The following is a 21,626-nucleotide window of genomic DNA, read 5'->3' as shown; positions in this document are numbered from 1 at the left end:
TCACCGCCCAGGTACTGTATGTTCAGCTCATCTCACAGCGAGCGGCATCCGACTTGGCAGGTTAGCTTGGCGTGGGGCACTCAGAGGCGACTGCCGGCAATTTCACGCACAATAGCGCTTCTTCCGGCCTCCGCACTTGCATAGGTGTACCTTAAACATTTTTGTGTGTATATTTTTTCTTTAACCCCTTGGCGCAAATGGACGTTTATTATCGTCCATATGCGCGTCCACAGATATAATGCGCACTCACGAGGTGAGCGCGCATCATATACGGTGGGGCCCGGTTGCTATAAGCAACCAGGACCAATGCTAATGTCGGACATCGCCGATCGGGCTGATGTCCGGCATTAATTCTTTAGACGCGGCAATCAAAGTTGATTGCCGCATCTAAAAGTGTAAGTAAAAGCATCCCTGCTGTTTAGTCGGGCTGATCGGGACGATCAGCTAGGACACAGCAGGAGGGTGGCTTACCTGCCTCCTGCGCGTCCAATCGTCGATTGGTTGCTCCAAGCCTGAAATCCAGGCTTGAGCAATCAACCGCCGATAATACTGATCAATGCAAAGCTATGGCTTTGCAGTGATTTGTGTCAAAGATCAGTGTGTGGGAGTGTATGGGAGCTATAACACTGCAAAGAAAAGTAACTGCACAGTCAATGGCGTACGAGCAAAAAAAATTCCAGAGTCCAAAATAGCGTATTTTTGGTCACTTTTTATACCATATAAAATGAATAAAAAGCGAGCAAAAAGTCCAATTAAAACAAAAATTGTACCAATAAAAACTTCTGATCTCGGCGCCAAAAATGAGCCCAAAATTTTTTTGGAAGGTTTTGTTTTCACACCGTACAATTTACGGTAAAAATGATATATGTTCTTTATTCTTTGGGTCAATATGATGAAAATGATACCCATGATAACATACTTTTCTATTACTGTTGCGCTTAAAAAAAAATCGCAAACTTTTTAACCAAATTAGTATGTTTAAAATGCCCCTATTTTGAAGACCTATAACTTTTTCATTTTTCCGTATAAGCGGCTGTATGAGGGCTCATTTTTTGCACCATGATCTGTACTTTTTAACACCATATTTGCTTATATAGAACGTTTAATCCATTTTTTATTAAGTTTTTTGGGAATAAAATGTTATAAAAAAAAAGCATCTATTTTGGACTTTTTTTTTATTTTTACATTCACGCCGTTCACGTATCATTAACATTTTATTTTAATAGTTCAGATATTTACGCACCCGGCGATACAAAATATGTATATAAAATATTTTTTTAACACTTTTTGGGGGTGAAATAGGGAAAATGGGACAATTTATGTTTTTATTGGGGGAGGGGGTTTTTCACTTTTTTTTTACTTTATATTTTTACTTTTATTTACTTTTATTTTTACACTTTAATAGTCCCCATAGGGCACTATTTATAGCAATCACTCGATTGCTAATCCTGTTCAGTGCTATGTATAGGACACAGCATCAGCTTTATCGGTCATCTTCTGCTCTCGTCTGCGGGAAGGCAGATCAGAGCAGAAGACGCCGGGAACGCAGCGGAGCCAGGTGAGGGGACCTCCATCTGCCGTGCTGGATGATCGGATCGCCGCGACAGCGCTGCGGGCGATCCGATCATCCATTTTAATGAGCGTGATGCTGCAGATGCCGTGATCTGTATTGATCACGGCATCTGAGGGGTTAATGGCAGACATCCGCAGGATCACGGATGTCCACCATTAATGGCGGGTCCCTGGCTGCGATCAGCAGCCGGGTCTTGCCACGCATGATCCGGGCATCGCTCCGATGCTCGCAGTTATGCTTAGGACGTAAATGTACGTCCTGGTGCGTTAAGTACCACCTCACCAGGACGAAAATTTACGTCCTCTGTCGTTAAGGTGTTAAAATATCCTGCTGGGGAAATTCTATCTGCAGCAGGATTAGGTCCAGTGCGTATTTATTAGATATTAACTCAAATCTATGACGAAAGTCCATATCATTCATGTATGCGCTTACGTTAGGCTGTGTCCTCATGCCTCTAGGTATTCTATGTGTTCTGCGGTATTTTGCTATCATAGTAAGGTGTAATTGTAGGATTAGTAAATTTTTTGTAACAGCTTCATACATTCTTTGTAAATCAATCAATTAAGGGATATGTAAAAAGGCCTCGGATACATTTCCTAAAATTCTGGCTGCGTCCACAACGGTGTACGAGAAAACACTACTAGTAGATAAAGGTAACATACCGGATGAAGGAGTGATAGCTTCCAAAGATAAATCCATCTTCCAAGAGACTGTAGACAACACAGGAGGGTGCATGCTCAAGGACTGTCAAACAGCAAGAGGGAGAGAAAGAACAGCAAACAACCTAAACAAATACCAAAGTCCAGAATTGCGTATTTTGGGTCACTTTGTATACCATAAAAAAAAAAAAATCTAAAGCGATCAAAAAGTCCCATTGCAACAAAAATGGTACCGATAAAATTGCAGATCACGTTGCAAAGAATGAGCCCTCATACATATACACAGAATAAAAAAAGTTAGAGGTCAGAAGAGGATTTAAGGCATACTCATTTTCATACAAAAAGCTATAGTTTTTTTGAAAGTAGTAAAATAAAACAAAATCTATACATATTGGGTATCATTTTAATCGTGTGGACCTACAAAATTTAGATAATCATTTTTACCGAAAAGTGCACTGCGTAGAAATGGAAACCCCCAAAAGTTAAAATTTTTTTTTTTTTACACACAAATCATTTTTTTTTTGTTTCATCATAGATTTTATGGTAAAATGAAAAATGTCATTACAAAGTACAATCGGTGGCAAGAAAAAAAAACAAGTCCTCATATGGGTCTGTAGGTGGAAAAACACAATGCGAGGAGGAAGTTCAAAAATAAAATATAAAATAAAAAATCCTGTTGTCCTTAAAGGGATACTACCGTGCTGACAACTTATCCCCTTTCTCAAGGATAGGGGATAAGTTGCCTGATTGCGTGGGGTCTCGCAGGCAGCACCCCACTCTCATCAGGCCCCAGAGCGAACATCCGCTCTGGGTCTGATGACAGGGTCGGTGATCATGACGTCACAGCTCTGCCCCAGTGTGACATCACGCTCCGCCCCCTCAATGCAAGTCTATGGCAGGGGCGAGACAGCTGTCTCGCCCCCTGCCATAGACTTACATTGAGGGGGCAGAGCGTGACGTCACGATACTCCGGCCCCGTGAACGGCAGTCATCAGACCCTGAGCGATGTTCGCTCCGGGGCCTGATGAGAGCGGGGTGCTGCGTGCGAGATCGCGGGGGTCCCCAGGAAACTTATCCCCTATCCTTTAGATAGGGCATGAGTTGTCAGCACGGTAGTACCCCTTTAAGGGGTTAAAGGGAAACTGTTGCAAGTTTTATGCTGCACAAACCATAGATTTACATTGAGGGACGGAGCCTGACGTCACATGGGGGCGGAGCCGTGACGTCACGATACTCCGGTCCCGTGAACGGCAGTCATCAGACATCGCTCCGGGGCCTGATCAGAGCGGTGTGCTGCATGCAAGATCACGAGTGGCGGGACCCCACGCGATCAGGCAACTTATCCCCTATCCTTTAGATAGGGGATAAGTTGGCCGCACGGTAGCACCCATTTAAAGGGTTAAAGGGAAACTGTTGCCAGTTGTATGCTGCACAAACCGCGTACAGCATAATACTGGTGAAGGAAGAACGATAACGGCACACTAGGATTTACTCTGAAACGCTTGGCCGTTTCAGAGGAATCATAGTTTAAAAATGTCGCCTGGACCCAGGTATGTAGTCACGGTTTCCCCATCTTTCCCCATACAGGCAGGGCAGAGAGCAGCTGCCTTGACCTATAGATAGTAAATAAGTTAAGTGCTAGATAACCCTCTTAAGCAAATGTATGAATGTAGCAACATTTTTTTTGAACATGCTCATGTCTCTGGAGCATCTCTGTTCTCATAGTTGGCAGGGTATATAACCTATTTTTCTCTTCCAGGCCACCAGTGATCACACACAGTACAATTACAATATAATGTTATGTGTTCTTCCTATTTACCATAAGCATGTAATAATCTGTAAAAACATGTGTTTTATTATATATATATATATATCTTAATAGGATTCAGTGGAAGTTCATTGCATAGAATTATAATCCTTTATTTTTAGATCACCCTCCACCGCCCTCTCTCTTTCTCATTCCATCACAACCTTCATATGACAATGGACAAAAAATCACTCTGATCTGCTCCCCTCCAAATAACATTGATGCGAAAGGAATCCGCTATTACAAGAATTTTACTGAAATACAACTTGACAAAATAGAGGATTCAATGACCCATTACACAAAAATCCTATCAAAGGAAAAGGATGAAGGTGTTTATAGATGTGGCTACTGGGTGATACATAAGGGATCAGAGATTCTATCATATGGCAGTAACGAAGTAAATATCATGATAACAGGTAAGAGTCTATACGTATTTCTATTACACTACTCTGCATATCAGAAGTCTTCTTAGAAACCTCTACTGTAATAAAATAAAGATAACATTTTGGCCCTGTTCCATTGTTCACTTTGCCACAGCTTAAAGGGGTACTCCGGCGCTTAGACATCATATCCCCTATCCAAAGGATAGGGGATAAGATGCCTGATCGCAGGGGTCCCGCCACTGGGGACCCCCGTGATCTTGCACGCCGCCCCCCATTAAAATCAGTCCCCAGAGCGTGTTCACTCCGGGTCTGATTACTGTCGATCACGGGGCTGTAGCATTGTGACGTGACAGCTCCTCCCCCGTGTGACAGCTCCTCCCCGTGTGACGTCACGATCCGCCCCCTCAATGCAAGCCTATGGGAGGGAGCATGACAGCTGTCATGCCCCCTCCCATAGACTTGCATTGAGGGTCTGGGCGTGACATCACACGGGGGCGGAGTCGTGACGTCACAGTCACACATCACCATGGTCGGGAGCCGAAGCCTCCAGCGTTTCCGGAAGCTGCAACAGATGGGTCCGGCTGCCGAGATCCCGGGGGTCCCCAGCGGCGGGACCCCCGCGATCTGACATCTTGTCTAGGGGCAGAGTACCCCTTTAAAGCTTCTTTACCCAATGAGAAACAATACTGGCATATATATGTATATATATCTACCTGAAACCAAAGCTGTCTGTGTTTGCCCAAAGCAATTTGGTTGTCCAAACCAAGGAGAAGAGGTATATCCCTGTTGTGAGTGGAGAGCATCCGGTGTTTCCCACTACCCACTCCCGGGCAGTGAGAAACAGCAAACTGCTCCCCTTCTTCTTTGCTCAAGTTTTGATTAATTTCCCCCATGTTGTTTTTCAGTTTACATTGCACTCCAAAATGTAAAGGGTAGCCTGTGATTACTTTCTTTTAGTTAGATCTTCTGTGTTGTTGCTCAACCATGAACATCATTTTGTTTATGGGTCAAAATATGTGTTTTATTATTTATCTTATATCTTTATAGGATTCAGTTAGAGTTCAATGCATAGAATTATATCCTTTATTTTTAGATTACCCTCCATCGCCTTATCTCTTTCCCATCCCATCTCACCTGCATGTGACAATGGACAAAACATCACTATGACCTGCTCCCCTCAGAATAACACTGATGTGAAAGAAATCTTCTATTTTAAGAACTTTACCTAAATACATCTTGACAGGAAAAGGAAACAATGGCCCATTACATAAAAATATTATCAAAGAAAGAAGATGAAGGTGTTTATAGGTGTTACTACTCAGTGATACATTATGGAGACTACCGCATAGCAGTAATGAAGTAAATATCATGATAACAGGGAAGAGTTTGTATATTTCTATTACACTACTCTACATATTAAAAACCTCTACTGTATTAAAATGAAGATAACTGCGTCCATTTTGGCCCTGTGTAATTGTACACTTTGCCATAGCTTGAAGCTTCTGAACCCAACGTAAAAAGAAAATAAGACACTGGCTTATATTTTTTATGGGTCAGAAAGCTGTGTTTTCTTATATATCTTAAAAGGATTCAGTGTGAGCTCACTGCATAGATTTATAATTTCCCTCCCTCTTTTTTCAGATTACCCTCCATCACCCTATTTCTCTCTCAGTCCATTGCAACCTTCATATGGCAATAGACCAAAAATCACTATGATCTGCTCCACTCCAAATAACACTGATGTGAAAGGAATCCGCTATTACAAGGAGTTTACTGAAATACAACATGACATAAAAAGGAAACAATAATCATTACACAAAAATCCTATCAAAGAAAGAGGATGAAGGTGTTTATAGGTGTTCCTACTGGGTGATACGTAACAAAGCAGAGATTCCATCATATGGTAGTAGAGATGAGCAAATTTTTTTAAAATTCGATTCGGCTGATTTACAGAATTTTCAAAAAAAATTTGGTTTGATCCGAATTTATTTGCGGTGAATCGCTATTAAAAACAGCTATTTCCGGGCTACAGAGAGCCTCAATAGGGGTGTAGAACACTTTGCCTTGTCGTAACACGCATAGGGAGTGTGCTGTGTACGTTAAATAATACTGTTATTCAGTATGACATGCAGATTACAGGCATCGCTATTAGAATCATTGCCGCAGGGCATCTGGATGTGGCAGCAGGGAGACCATATGGTGACAAAATTGAAGAGAATAAAAGTTTTTTTTATGTCATTTTTATTTAATTTCAATTTATAAATTTTTTTTGAGTACCCGTTCTGGTGGGTATTGAGCTGGCAGTCCGCCACGAGGCCAGCTACTGCCTGTCCCAGCCCCTGCCTCTCAACGCACCCCCATGCTCTGAGCGTCCACTTGAAAAAGGAGGAACTGCAGTACCAGCAACTTGGATAAGAGCACATTCAGCTTCTGTGCCATTGGATAAGTGGGCGCATAAAGCTAGAAGAGGCTGCAGTGAAAAAGCTCGTATTTGTATCTTAAAATCGAGCTGGCGGTCGTACACCATGCGAGATACCACCTGTTCCAGCCCCTGCCTCTCAGTGCCCCCTATTTGTGAAAGTGCGAATGTTTCATTTAATCAGTTATGGTTAATTGTTATCGTTCCAACCTGTTTCATTAGATTCTTGTGGTAATTCCACAGGTAAAATATTACGTCGACGACCATAGGGCCTCAGTCTTGAAAAGATTACATTGATTTTTTTACATTTCAAATTTATAATTGATTCCCAAGTTTAATGTCCCGGCGTTTACGTTGAACTAATACTGTATGACCACAAAAACCAATCTAACAAGGAGTCACATGGCGGAACAATGACAGAGCCTAGAGATGGCAGCAGCCTGACAAGACTATAGGGCCTCACAATAGAAAAGATTAAAGATATTTTGTAAAATTTAAATTAAAGATTTTAGATATATTAACATTTTTAAAGTTTAATCTAAGCTGCCAACAGCATAAGGAGACCATATGGTGGCACAATGACACAGCTGGGAGTTGGCAGCAGCATGAGGAGACCATAATGTGGCAGAATGACACAGCCTGGAATTAGCGGCAGCAAGAGGAGACCATATAGTGGCAGAACAACCCAGCCTGCAGGTGTCAACAGCATGACAAGACCATCAGGCCTCACAATTGAAAAGATTAAAGATATTTTTTTTAAATTTTAATTGAAGATTTAAAATAGATTATGATTAAGTTTCATTAAATGTGCCAGCAGCAGGAGGAGACCACATGGCCACGGTGTGTCTGGGTCCTCTGTCTCGTCTTCCTTATCACCCTGTAGCTCCACAGCCTGCTTCTGCTCCTCCTCTCCTGTCAGAGGACTATATAAACCACCCATCCCACAAAACCTTGCCTGTGCTCCACTGTCCTCCTCCCCCTCCAGTTCAGCCCCCACAGGGCTCATGTGGCCGTGAGATGTAGGTGCGACATCTCCAGTGCCCTGACCAGCCATCGTTTCCAACACGTGTTGTAGGATATGGAGCAGTGGAATACGTCATTCATCCCATAATCCTGGTGACTGACTAATAATAAGCTTCCTCAAAGGGCCTGAGCAAACGCCAGGTGTCATGTATGAGTTGCCACTGGTTGACATTGAAGTTACACAGGGGAGTCCCCCTATCCATTTGGATCATTAAGAAATCAGTGATGGCTTTTCTCTGTTTGCATAGTCAGTCCAACATATGGAGGGTGGAATTCCAACCTATGGAAATGTCGCAAATCAGACTATGTTGAAGAATGCTGGTCTGACGCTGCAGCTCAAGGAGGGTGTGCTTTGCGGTGTACAAGTGGCAAAAGTGCATGCAAAGTTTTCTTCCCATTGTTAGGATGTATTGCAGATGGGGGTAAAACTTCAGTAATCACTTGATCTCTAGATTGAACACATGTGCCCTGCAGGGCGCATGGCTCAGGTTTCCTTGAAGCAGCGCAAGCAAGATGTTCTTCCCCTTGTCGGTCACCATGGTTCCCATTTCCAGTTTTCATTGAGTAAGCCATGATTTAATTTCTTGATGAATTACTTTTAGCATTTCCTCCCCTGTATGACTCCGTTCGCCAAGGCAGAACAGCTGAATAACAGCGTGGCACCGCAGTGCCCTGCACACATGGTATGCTGAAGGGGCATTTTTATTAAAATTATTAATTAAAATGTATTAACATTAAAATTAATTTATTAAAATTAATTCAAATTATTTTTCTTTTTTTTCTTTTTATGTAATGTGCCGGAAACATGAGCAAGACCACATGGTGGCACGATGACACAGCCTGGAGGTGGCAGGAGTCTAAGGAGACCATATAGTTGCAGAATGACCAAGCCTGAAGGTTACAGCAGCATGAGGAGACCTTAGGGCCTCACAGTTCCAAAGATTAAAAGATAAAGTTTCAAATTTAAATTGAAGATTTTAAATAGCTAGTGCTACCATAAAAAATTTTAGGTAATGTTTGTGCAGCATGAGGAGACCACATGGTGGCAAAGTGACACATCCTGGAGGTGGCATCACCATGAGGAGACCAAAATGTGGCAGAATGACCAAGCCAAGAGTTGGCAGCAGCAAGAGTAGACCATATGGTGACATAAAGAAACAGTCTGGAGGTGGCGGCAGCCTGTGCAGACCAAAGGGCCTCACAATTTAAAAGATTAGCTTCAGGAGCCTAAAGAGTGTGTGCTTCAGGAACCTGAACGCTCCCAACATCACCTACCACGCCATTCTCCTCATCACTACTTGCCCACCTAGCGAAGGAAGCAGGGGATGTCTCCTCCACTTCTTGGCTGGGCTCATGACTGTCCTCTTGTAGATCGTCCTGACTAAAAAGTGGAGCTGAACCCACAGATATTTCTATATGGGTGGGAACAGCATAGGACAGAGGCAATTGGAGGACAGTGATTGCTCCCGGGCCATGCCAACTGATGGTTGTGTCTGAGAAACCCAACGACTGTTGACTGGGGGTGTCAGATGTCACTTGATGACAGAGTTAAATGACACAGTCAATGACAGCAGATGTGTTGTTGGTCGAGACACGACTGCTAGCTGATACCGGGAGCTCAGGCCTCTCGCTGCAATTCCTGCTGCCACTTGCCCTTGTCTGCTGCGACCTCTGCCTGCACCTGATGAATTTAGGCCTCTGCCACCCTCTGTGCACATCCTGGCACTTCTTTGACTGACATACTTAGTGCGTATATGAGGGGAGTACAATACGCTTCACTACGCTTAAAACAGTATTTTTTCGAACAGCAGCAGGTACGTACTTTTGGCTGGCCTTTCACAGTATCTAGGCCCTTGACAAATTAACAGGTACAAAATAGTACACTACTTAGATGTAGGTATGTGATATGCACTTATGTGGGCACTTTTGGGAAGGTGTGTACTTTTGGCTGGCCTTTTACAGTAACTACCCTTAAGACTTTAACAGGAACAAAATGGTACAACACTTAGATGTACGTATGTGGTATGCACTTATGTGGGGAGGGCAATGCGCTCCAGTATGCTTAAAAAAGTATTTGTGTACAACACCAGCAGTACACACCAGTGCTGCAGCACACACTCGCTGTGTACTACACCCAAAATTGATCTCTCTCTCTCAATCTCACTCACTTCCCTATCAGTACTTGTAGGCAGGATTTGGGCTTGAGCTGAATCGCTGCTGTTCTGTGCAACATACTGTGTAACACACTGCTCCCTGTCCCTCTCTGTAATAGAATGCTGTAGTGACTAGGAGGTGAATCGCTCCAGTAAGAATGCTTTTCTGTTCAATACACACTGCTCTCTATGCAACAGAATGCTGACATGACTAGGAGGTGAATCGCTGCTGGACAAATACTTTTCTGGCCAACATACAGCGCTGTCTGTCTCTGCAATGAAAGGCTGAAGTGACTGGCCGCAATATGGCCGCAGATTATATAGGGCTCTGACATTACAGGGGTGACTGGCTGCTGATAGGCTGCATGCTTCATGTGATTCAGGGTCATCCCGCCTACCCTTGTTCCCGCCTTCCCAGGATTCCTTGCCCCATGTCCTCACATGTGGATCCACCATTTTAGATGCCCTGGAGAGTGGACCACACAAAATGGAGTTTAATGAAGCGATTTGCGTGATCAAATCGCACCAATATTAGCATTTGTTGCGATTCAAATTTTTCATTAAATTAGATTCGCTCATCCCTATATGGTAGTAATGAAGTTAACCTGTTGGGGACCACGGATGTATGGATACGCCCTTGCGTCCTGGTACTTAAGGACCAAAGGCGTACCTGTATGCCCGTGGGATTTTCAATCCCCGCCGCTAGCCGGACTGGGATCGGAGCGGGATGCCTGCTAAAAAAAATGCCTGGGGGGGGGGGGGGGGGCATGGTCCTGAGACCCCCCCCCATGCCAGCGATCGCTGCAAATCACCGATCAATTCAGATCGGCAATTCGGGACTTTTTTGGGCTGATCGGGTCTCTGATGACCCGATAGCCCGGAAAATAGGTATGATCGGAGCAGTCAGAGACAGCCACGATGATCCTAGAGCAGTGGTCTCCAACCTGCGGACCTCCAGATGTTGCAAAATTACAACTCCCAGCATGCCCGGACAGCCACCGGCTTGCTGAGAGATGTAGTTTTGCAACATCTGGAGGTCCACAGGTTGAAGACTACTGTTCTAGAGGATAGGAGCGAGGTGGCAGGGGAGCCACCTCTTCCTATCCCATGCGATTGGCCGATGCGGCCAATCGGCGAAGCGCAGGGCAGGGGCGGGGGGAACGTTTATTTCCCCAGCTCTGCCCGCCCCTTGATGTCGGGGCAGAGCAGGGGAAGATGGCGGCGAAGTGCGGGGGCCGTTGCGGGGACCGTCGGTTACCTGGGCTCACGCGGCAACCGAGGACCAGGGACCTGCTGACAAGAGGCGCAGGCAAGTGGAGGCGGCGGTTTCCTAGATACAGCTGTGAAGATCGCTGTAAAGTGATCTTCACTGCTGTATCTGGGAGTTTCAAAACTACAACTTCCAGCATGCCCAAACAGCCTTTGGCTGTCTGGGCATGCTGGGAGTTGTAGTTTTGCAACATCTAGAGGGCCACAGTTTGGAGACCACTGTCCTTCCAGATGTTGCAAAACTACAACTCTCAGCATGCCCAGACAGTCCAGGCAAGCTGGGAGTTGTAGTTCTGTAACATCTGGCCCTCCAAATGTTGCAGAACTACAACTCCCAGCATGCTTGGACAGTCTCAGCATGCTGGGAGTTGTAGTTTTGCAACATCTGGAAGGGCACAGTTTGAAGACCACTATACAGTGGTGTCCAAACTGTAGCGCTCCATATGTCAATTCAAAGCATGCCAACACTGTCCAGACATGCTGGGAGTTGTAGTTTGGCAACATTTGGGCATGCTTGGATTTGAAGTCTTGCAACATCTGTAGTGCTACAGTTTGGAGACCACTCCCAGTATTGCCGGACAGCCATTCACTGTCCACGCATGTTGGGAGTTTTGCAACAACTGGAGGCACCGTGTTTGGGGAAAACTGACGTACAGTATTTTTGGTGGGGGAGGCAAGTGTAATGCTTGCATCCGGGTACACCCCTATGAAAATCCCTAATGTAGGCCTCAAAAGCGCATGGCGCTCTCTCACTTCAGAGCCCTGTCGTATTTCAAGGAAACAGTTTAGGGCCACATATACATATACATGTACTCGGGAGAAATTGCGCTACAAATTTTGGGGGGCTTTTTCACCTTTTACCCCTTATGAAAAGGTAAAATTTTTTTACTCTAACATGCTGGTGTTGCCCAAATCTTTTCATTTTCATAAAAGGTAAAAGGAGGAAAAAAAACAAAATTTGTAACACAATTTCTCTCAAGTAGGGAAATACCCCATATGTGGACGTAAAATGCTCTGCAGGCGCACAACAAGGCTCAGGAGTGAGAGAGCTCCATGTACATTTGAGGCCTAAACTGGTGATTTGCACAGGGGTGGATGCTGGTTACAGCGGTTCTGACATAAACACAAAATAAATAAATACCCACATGGGACCCCATTTTGGAAACTACACCCCTCACGGAATGTAACAAGGGGTATAGTGAGCCTTATCACCCCACAGGTGACTGACAGATTCTGATCCGCGCCGCCGTTCGCCCGCACTTTTAGTTTTAATCTCTGTGTATATCCGGCTGTAACTGGCAAAGGCGGTGCTTCTGCGGGCTAACTGACACTGACGTCAGCGCCGCTCATGAATATTCATCCCTCCTGTTCTCCCTCTCTTTGCCGGTCCTAACCAGAGGGAGGGATGAATATTCATGAACGGCCCGCAGAAGCACCGCCTTTGCCAGTTACAGCCGGATATACACAGAGATTAAAACTACAATTGCGGGCGAACGGCGGCGCGGCTCAGACCAAGGTAGGGCTCGTTTTAATCAGCGTCTCCCGCACTATCCACCAATACATGTGGATAGTGCGGGAGAAAATATGTGACAGTTTTACTTTAAGGACTCAGACAATTTTATTTTTACGTTTTCGTTTTTTCCTCCTCGCCTTCAAAAAATCATAACTCTTTAACATTTTCATCCACAGACTAGTATTAGGGCTTGTTTTTTGCACAACCAGTTGTCCTTTGTAATGCCATCACTCACTTTACCATAAAATGTATGGCGCAACCAAAAAAATACTATTTGTGTGGGGAAATTTAAAAGAAAACCGCAATTTTGCTAATTTTGGAAAGTTTCGTTTTCACGCCGTACAATTTATGGTAATAATGACATGTGTTCTTTATTCTTTGGGTCAATACGATTAAAATGATACCCATGATAACATACTTTTCTATTACTGTTGCGCTAATAAAAAACGCAAACTTTTTAACCAAATTAGTACGTTTAAAATCCCCCTATTTTGAAGACCCAAAACTTTTTAATTTTTCCGTATAAGCGGTGGTATGAGGGCTCATTTTTTGCGCCATGATCTGTACTTTTTATTGATACCATATTTGCTTATATAAAACTTTTAACCCATTTTTTTATTAATTCTTTTGGAATAAAATGTTATAAAAAAAAAAGCAGCTATTAACCTTATTAAGTGGATGTGGGGGCTGGCCACCGCCTTATTATATCCTCTTAACAACCGTAACATTAACCTCCAACCTCCTGTAGGTTGGTAACCGGAGAGGAAGCGCACTGCCAGCCGCCAGCATTAGCCAACAGGCAACTCAGCCATCCACCTCCATTACTTAACTAACTGCCTCCTGTACCGCTGCTGTGACTTGAGAATCCAAAGGAAAGCAACCAAAGGTAACACCCATCATCTTCAGGCAAAGACCTGCCACATGAACAACAACACAGCAACATAAAATAAACAACCAAAGGCAGATCGGGCATGCTGGGAGTTGTAGTGTGTATATCGCACAATATCCAAAGATTACCCTCCATTCACTTCTTTTCTTTATTTTTTTTCTTTTTTATGTAAAGTATGTTTAAAAATTTTTGGGGAATATATATATATATATATATATATATATATATATATATATATACACACTGGTCCCTCGAGTTACAATATTAATTGGTTCTGGGACAACCATTGTATGTTGAAACCATTGTATGTTGAGACCATAACTCAATGGAAACCTGGTAATTGGTTCTGAAGCCTCAAAATGTCATCCGAAAAAAAGGCAAAAGTGAGGATTAAAGAAAAATAAGTAGATAACTAATATAGATAAAGCAATTCCTTACATATAAAAGTAATAAAGATCTGCTGGGAGCTGTAAATCACTGTCTATGTCAGTGTTTCCCAGCCAGGGTGCCTCCAGCTGTTGCAAAACTAGTTGTAGTTTTGCAACAGCTGGAGGCCCCCTGGTTTGGAAACAATGGTTTATGTAGAGGACAGGAGCTTCTTCAGGATCCTATACAGTATACACAGTATCCCAAATGGAGCCACTCTTACTTGGTGTCCAAAGAAGCAGCTAACCCTGGCACAGGTAAGGAGTAGTACAGAACTTGTAGTTCCTCCCTGTACTGTAGGGGGCGCTACCAGACAAGAGTCAGTGTATACACTTCAGTTAGGCTAGAATTCCACAGAGATTCTTTCCTAAAAATGCCAGAAAAAACGCCAGAAAAACTGCCACAGTTTTTCCCTGCTATTTGGCGTCTTTTCTAGCGCTTTTTCTGGCGTTTTTACCTTTATGTGGAATTTAGCTTTTTTGGCCCTTTTGGCAATTTTTGTACCAAAATAGTTGGGTTCCAAAAAAAAAAAGATGCAGTAGGGATGTAAAAAAATTTATTTAACTAAATGTATTTTTTTTTCTAACAAAATTTTTATAAATAATAAAAAGTGTGTGTGTGTGTGTGTGTGTGTATTTAACTTTTTTTTTCTCTTTTACATTTTAAATTTTTCTCTTTTACAGTTTACATTTAACTTTTTTTTATTTATTTTTTAGGTAGTACTACTACTCCCAGCATGGAACACACTGTTCCATGATGGGAGTAGCAGTACCTGTACTAATAGGCATATCACCCTGGGAGTCACTACTGGCACCCGCTGCGATCGTCCATAATATAGCAGAGATGTGGAGTGGCTCTATACAGCGCTCGCATTTCTGCTCTGTACTCCGGCCAGTGATGTGAACAGAACATCGCTGATTCATATTTCCCACCAGGGTGGTGATTAGCCAGATGGTTGCAGCCTATCACAGCTCTCTGAGGGAAATATGAATGAGTGATGTTCTATTCACATCACTGGCCAGAGTACAGAGCAGAGATGGGGAGCGCTGTATAAAGCTGCTCCATCTCTGCAATAGATAGGACGATCGCAGCGGGTGTCAGGAGTGCCATCCACTGTGATGTGTCCTTAACTGTAAGTACTACTACTCCCAACATGGAGCACACTCTGCTCCATGTTGGGAGCTGTAGTACCAGCATTAATAGACACATCGCACCTAACTTCTGACACCTAATGCGATCTGTCTATTAAGGCAGGTACTACAGCTCCCAGCATGGAGCAGAGTGTGCTCCATGTTGGGAGTAGTAGTACTTGTAGTTAAAGGGGTATTCCAGGAAAAAACTTTTTTATATATATCAACTGGCTCCAGAAAGTTAAACAGATTTGTAAATTACTTCTATTAAAAAATCTTAATCCTTTCAGTACTTATGAGCTACCGAAGTTAAGGTTGTTCTTTTCTGTCTAAATCCTCTCTGCTGACACCTGTCTCGGGAAACGCCCAGTTTAGAAGAGGTTTGCTATGGGGATTTGCTTCTAAACTGGGCGCTTCCCGAGACAGGTGTCAAGAAAAACCTTAACTTCAGAAGCTCATAAGTACTGAAAAGATTAAGATTTTTTAATAGAAGTAATTTACAAATCTGTTTAACTTTCTGGAGCCAGTTGATATATAAAAAAAAGTTTTTTCCTGGAATACCCCTTTAAGAACACAACACAGCGGGTATCACTACAGACACCCGCTGTGATCTTCCGGTATAATGTAGAGATGCGGCCGCTGTCCTATGGTCCCCTGCACTGACGTACATATACACCAAGTCATATTTTCCACAGAGAGCTATGATTGGCTGGAACCATCTGGCCAATCACAGCTCTCTGCGAGAAATATGAATAGGTGTATATATACGGCAGTGCAGGGGACCAGAGAAGAGCAGCCGCCGCATCTATAAATTATACAGATGCAGGAAAATTGGCAATTTTAATGGTGTTCTTGCAACAACAACAAAAAAACTCAGTGGAATTGAGGTGATTTACCAGTAAAATGCCTATTCTGATTGGTCAGTTCCTCTAGTTGTGACACGTTTCACATATCTAGACTGTCCGTGGCATTGTATGTTGAGTCTGGTTTCAAGTTACAATGGTCCAGAAAAGATCATTGTATGTTGAGGCCATTGTAAGTTGAGGGATCACTGTATATATATATATATATATATATATATATATATATATATATATATGTATAGAGAGAGAGAGAGAGAGAGTATACAAAAAAAGAGGATTGCAGCAGCACACATTGGTCAAAAAATTGAGGCTCTTAGCGCACTTTTTGATCAAAACGTGTCCCCCATCCACGGGGAGGTGTTCTCATTTAGGATGGGACCCTAACACAAATTCTGAGCCTAACGCTCATATCCACTCACCTCTGCTGGGCATATAGCCTCTGACTGGGTGACATGTTGGATCCTTTTGAGTTGTACAAACAAGCAAAAAGAAAAATAGCCAGCATAACAGCCTAATACACAGGTGCACGCTGCTGTGGCAAATACAGAGTATACAAAAAAGAGCATTGCAGCAGCACACATTGGTCAAAAAATTACATAAATATATATATATTTTTTTACATAAAGGGGTAAAAAACAACAGCACAGAAACAGAAACAAAAACAGGCGGGAAGGCGGGAACTCCTGCTGGATACAACGGTAAGAGGAAGGGGAGGGGGAACAGCCTAGCTTATATATCCCCTATTGCCCACCCCTTCCTGTACCGTATCCCACCCCCCAGTTAACCCCTTATCTAGTACCCCTTATAACCTGGAGCCTAACAGAAGGGGGAGGGGGGTTAATAAACTGAGGGCTCCACAAAAAAACCTTCTCACAGTCCGTACCACCTAGCCCTAAAACGGCCCGGTGGTACCCAGTACAAATACAGAAAACACAAAAGTCATGTCACTTAGCCAAAGGTCAAAATACACAGGATAGACAAGCCAAGAGTAATACAGTAGCAAGTGCAGAAAGTAATTTATATCCCACCTGAGAAGGGCGTGGACGCTGAGACTAAATGTAGTTGGCCCATTGTCCAAGCCTGCAAAGCAGGATGTATCGCTAACTCAGGAAGAATTACCTCTTCCAGGTCCACTCATTACACCTATAAAGAATATAAAATAAATGACTGCAAACATTTAAACAAACAATAATTCACGACCTCACTTTACTTGTTCATTTTATACCTGATATGTATTTCTTTAAATAAACAATTTTATTTTGATAATATGGTATACATCTTGAATAATGTACCTGCACATGCATTCAGCCACTTATTTTATTAATTTGTTTTACTTAGATACCACACCATCTTGGATTTATTACATAACAGGAGTTGTTGTTTTTGTTGTTATCTTATCATTATGCCTTCTATACAAGAGAACTCAGAAAGGTAAGTCTACTCCAATAACTAAGTAGAGTTTTTATCATTGTGTGATATATATATATATATATATATATATATATATATATATGTATATATATATACACACACACAGTGATCCCCCGACTTACGATGGCCTCAACATACCATAATTTTCAACATATGATGGCCATTGAATGTTGAAGGCAGCATCAACATAAGATGCTTTTTTATGTCGGGAACATCGCATAAACGGCTATCCGGCAGCGCAGACTGCTTCAGCTGCTGCAGGATAGCCGTTTAATGTGCCCTGTGTGGTCAAGTGAGTGTCACTCACCTGTTCCCGACGTTCTGGACCGTCCTCTTCGGGCTCCGCTGCATAGCCGTCGCTCTCCTTCATCGTCATCACATCGCCGCGCACGCCATCCCGTCATCCAACAGGAGCAGCGTGTGCAACGACGTGATGGCGGCAATGGAGAGCGACGATCCAGGGCAGCAGTGATGGTCCGGAGCGACGGGGACTCCCCGGGAAGTGATGGAGGCGATGAAGAGTGACGATCCAGGGTATAACTTTCTATATTATTATTGCACGGATCCCTCAACATACGATGGATTCAAGTTACGATGATTCATTTGGAACAAATTGCCATCCTATGTTGAGGGACTACTGTATATATATATATATATATATATATATATATATATACATATATACACACATATATATATATATATATATATATATATACATATATATACATATATATACATACATATATATATATATATATATATATATATATATACATACATATTGTACTCTGCCGAATACCACAGTGTATCTGCTCCAGATCCATTTATTTCAATAGACCAAACATGGTCCATTTATAAAGCAGTCACCTGCACTATGGTGTCCACAAAAAAGCCGTATACACTTAAAAGTATACCGAACATAGTCACTATGGGGGAGATTTATCTAGCAGCCAATCAGATCACTTTAATTTTTTACAGGCCTTATCAAAAATGAAAGAAGTGATCTGATTGGTTGCTATAGGCAACTCAGCAATTTTTCCTCTGAGCAGGTTTTGATAAATCTCCCACTATAAGATTATGTTATGTATGCAAATAGGTGGGATGAGGAAAAGTGTATACTTTGCCTATATATATGCCAAATATATCATGCTCTATGTACTGTTTAATTATTTTGCAATATTGCTCCTCCCTGTCTAGACAGACCTGGGAGAGCAGGAGGCCCTGATTGGCCAAAGCACTCATGTGGTTCTTTGTGCATTCCCCCTGCACAAACAAAATAAAATATCAAACACAGTCACATGAAAAGATACAATAAAACATTTACAAAAACATGAAGGGTGTACTTAACTATGCAATATACTAAATATATATGTATATATATGTATATATATATATATATATATATATATATATATATATATATATATGCACAGTCTTCAGACCCTTTCACTTTAGTTACATTTTGTTTTACTAAGTTTTCTCCCATCTATACATTTAATGATTTTTACTGTTCTCTCCCCCTATGTAAAGGTCCACACAGATTCTCGGAAACACAAGTAAGTTACTTTAAATATGCACTGTCATTTTAACAAAGCTTGCATAGATCGATAGTACAAGCAAATGTAAGAAACTTTGCAATATATCTTATTAGACAAAAATATGTGGTGGCCACGGGTGAGGACCACAGCCACTGCTACGTTAGGGGTTAGCTACTTGGTTCTTGGGGGGGGGGGTTATGAACCCAGGGTCGGATGGTATTAACCCTTAATGTCACGTGACGCCACTGTAGTTTTGGTATCTCCCGGGGTACTACAGGTCCGGGGAACTCCGTCTCCCCACAGGCTAGCAAGGAAAGAATTGACTCCACAGTAGGTTGCAGTTTAACGGAGGCTTTACTAACTTGAAGATAGGTGGTACAATCTCCACAGCGCTCAACCAAAGTCTCCCAAAGGTTTAACAGACAGTCTCTAGAGGACCACACAGCTTGCAGTGCCTGGGCTTGATATTGCATATATGCTTGGCTCTTACGGCCGGACTAGGAGTTTTAGGTCTGTGCTATATAAGACTTGAGATTAAAGTCTCTTACTGAAGTGTCGGTAGATTTGTGGCTTTTCGCCGGAAGATAATGAATTGTCCTTTAGGAATTCTCTGATCAAGACTGAAGTAAAGGCTTGCTATTAGTTGGGGTTACTTCATGCTTTTCTTATCTCTCTCTCATCTTTGCTCTCACTCCTCTGCGGATTCTTCACTCTGCACTCTGAACTCAACTGCACTCCACACCTCTACTCCTCTACTCTCCTACTCTCTCTCACACAGGAAATGCCACCCCTTATAAGGAAAGGCTAAACTAAAGCCCATTGGCCAGGCAGCTGTGGATCATAGAGTTGTCTGTACCCCCCTTTAGGATTTACAATAAAGTTACATACAAGTAATAACATAATATAACACCTTACACAAAAGTTTAGTCTAGCCCTCAGTCCTCCACTCTCACATACCCTGACTAAGCATGAGGTTGCTAGGTAACATACTTAAAGCTACAGACACCTAATAACGGATTGCTAAGTTATAACAGTGCAAATACACATTAGGAATGGTTGAGTCCCTGCAGGGGAGCCCCCAGGACACTGGACGTCTCAATCTGACAGGGCCTAAAATACCTTGACACAATGTACCTGTACTGGGACACCACAAACCCCACCACTAAACAGAAGTTGTCCTCGACGATAAAGGTACTGTCGGATTGAAGAGCAAAATGGCCTTGGGGCCATAAGAAGTCCTTTTTTATGCACAAACGTCCATTTCAGGCTTTGGAGAAATAAACACATAAGTCCTGAGGCATTTTACACACAAACGTCCATGTCAGGCTTTTAGAGGTAGGATACAAAACATTATTGGTGTAGGATACGTGGTTAATTGGGTCCCAGACAGAATATATAACTATTATATCTGATCAAAGTGTTTCGAACAGGATTTTTTTTTTTTCGCCCTCTAACATAACCTTCAGACTATACCTATGTGTATAAACTATTTATATTTATAGTTATAACTAGGATATTATTGTCATTATATGCTTTGCTATGTCACCTGTATAATAAGTAGGTGTAAATGGGATAGCATTTATCCAAGTATACTAACAGACTGGTTTAGTAGACTGATTATCCAGAGTATTGAAGGGTTCTTATTACTAAGATTTAGCTATTTTACTATTTATAACCTGTACACATGTATATACATTTGTAAAGACCTTTCTATGTACTTTCTATAGGTGGACTATGCATATGATACACTCTACACATAATTGACATGTCTAACTAGACGATTTTGTAGCTGAATTTACAGACATATATAACTTTACTGTACATTATATCACCTTATATTATGTAACATTAGATACATTTCTTATACTAATAGGTGCAGATTGGGCTGCCGGAGGCTCTCTACTCAATGCCTTGGCTACTGGGGCCCTTGGGCGATCAAGCACTTCTCCCCAGAACACATTTTATTTTATGCTAGACATTTTTATGTATACGTGTAATACAAAGCTAGACATTTTTATTCAACCCTTTTCCTTTACTGTAGTGCTTATGTTCGGGACAGGATACTTACTGGCCAGGTAGGTTCCTGTGCACAAACAGGGTTAAGAGGCTTTGAGCTTGTCACGATGCCGGCTGGCAGGAGGTGGATCCTCTGTGCCAGAGAGGGATTGGCGTGGACCGTGCTAGTGGACCGGTTCTAAGTCACTACTGGTGTTCACCAGAGCCCGCCGCAAAGCGGGATGGTCTTGCTGCGGCGGTAGTGACCAGGTCGTATCCACTAGCAACGGCTCAACCTCTCTGACTGCTGAAGATAGGCGCGGTACAAGGGAGTAGACAGAAGCAAGGTCGGACGTAGCAGAAGGTCGGGGCAGGCAGCAAGAATCGTAGTCAATAAGGCAATAGCAGGAGGTCAAGTACACAGTATGGACAAACACAGTAACGCTTTCACTAGGCTCTAAGGCAACAAGATCCGGCAGGGGAGTGCAGGGGCAGTGATCAGATATAGTCTGGGAGCAGGTGGGAGCCAATTAAGCTAATTGGGCCAGGCAC

General features: G+C 42.7%; 1 protein-coding gene across 1 annotated transcript in view; it reads left to right on the top strand.

Moving 5' to 3' along the window:
- LOC130308429 (uncharacterized) overlaps positions 1-21,626 on the top strand; it is a 70,377-nt gene that overhangs the window by 17,237 nt on the left and 31,514 nt on the right. Inside the window, exons 2-4 of the mRNA XM_056552246.1 lie at positions 4,162-4,455; positions 17,446-17,538; positions 19,072-19,097. Of these exons, the coding sequence (XP_056408221.1) occupies positions 4,162-4,455; positions 17,446-17,538; positions 19,072-19,097 (413 nt within the window). The remainder of the gene's footprint in view (positions 1-4,161; positions 4,456-17,445; positions 17,539-19,071; positions 19,098-21,626) is intronic.

This window comes from Hyla sarda, chromosome 1 (assembly GCF_029499605.1).
Source record: "Hyla sarda isolate aHylSar1 chromosome 1, aHylSar1.hap1, whole genome shotgun sequence".
Taxonomy (NCBI): Eukaryota; Metazoa; Chordata; class Amphibia; order Anura; family Hylidae; genus Hyla; species Hyla sarda.
The sequence above is the reverse complement of the archived record's forward strand: the minus strand, read 5'-3'. Positions and strand labels throughout refer to the sequence as shown.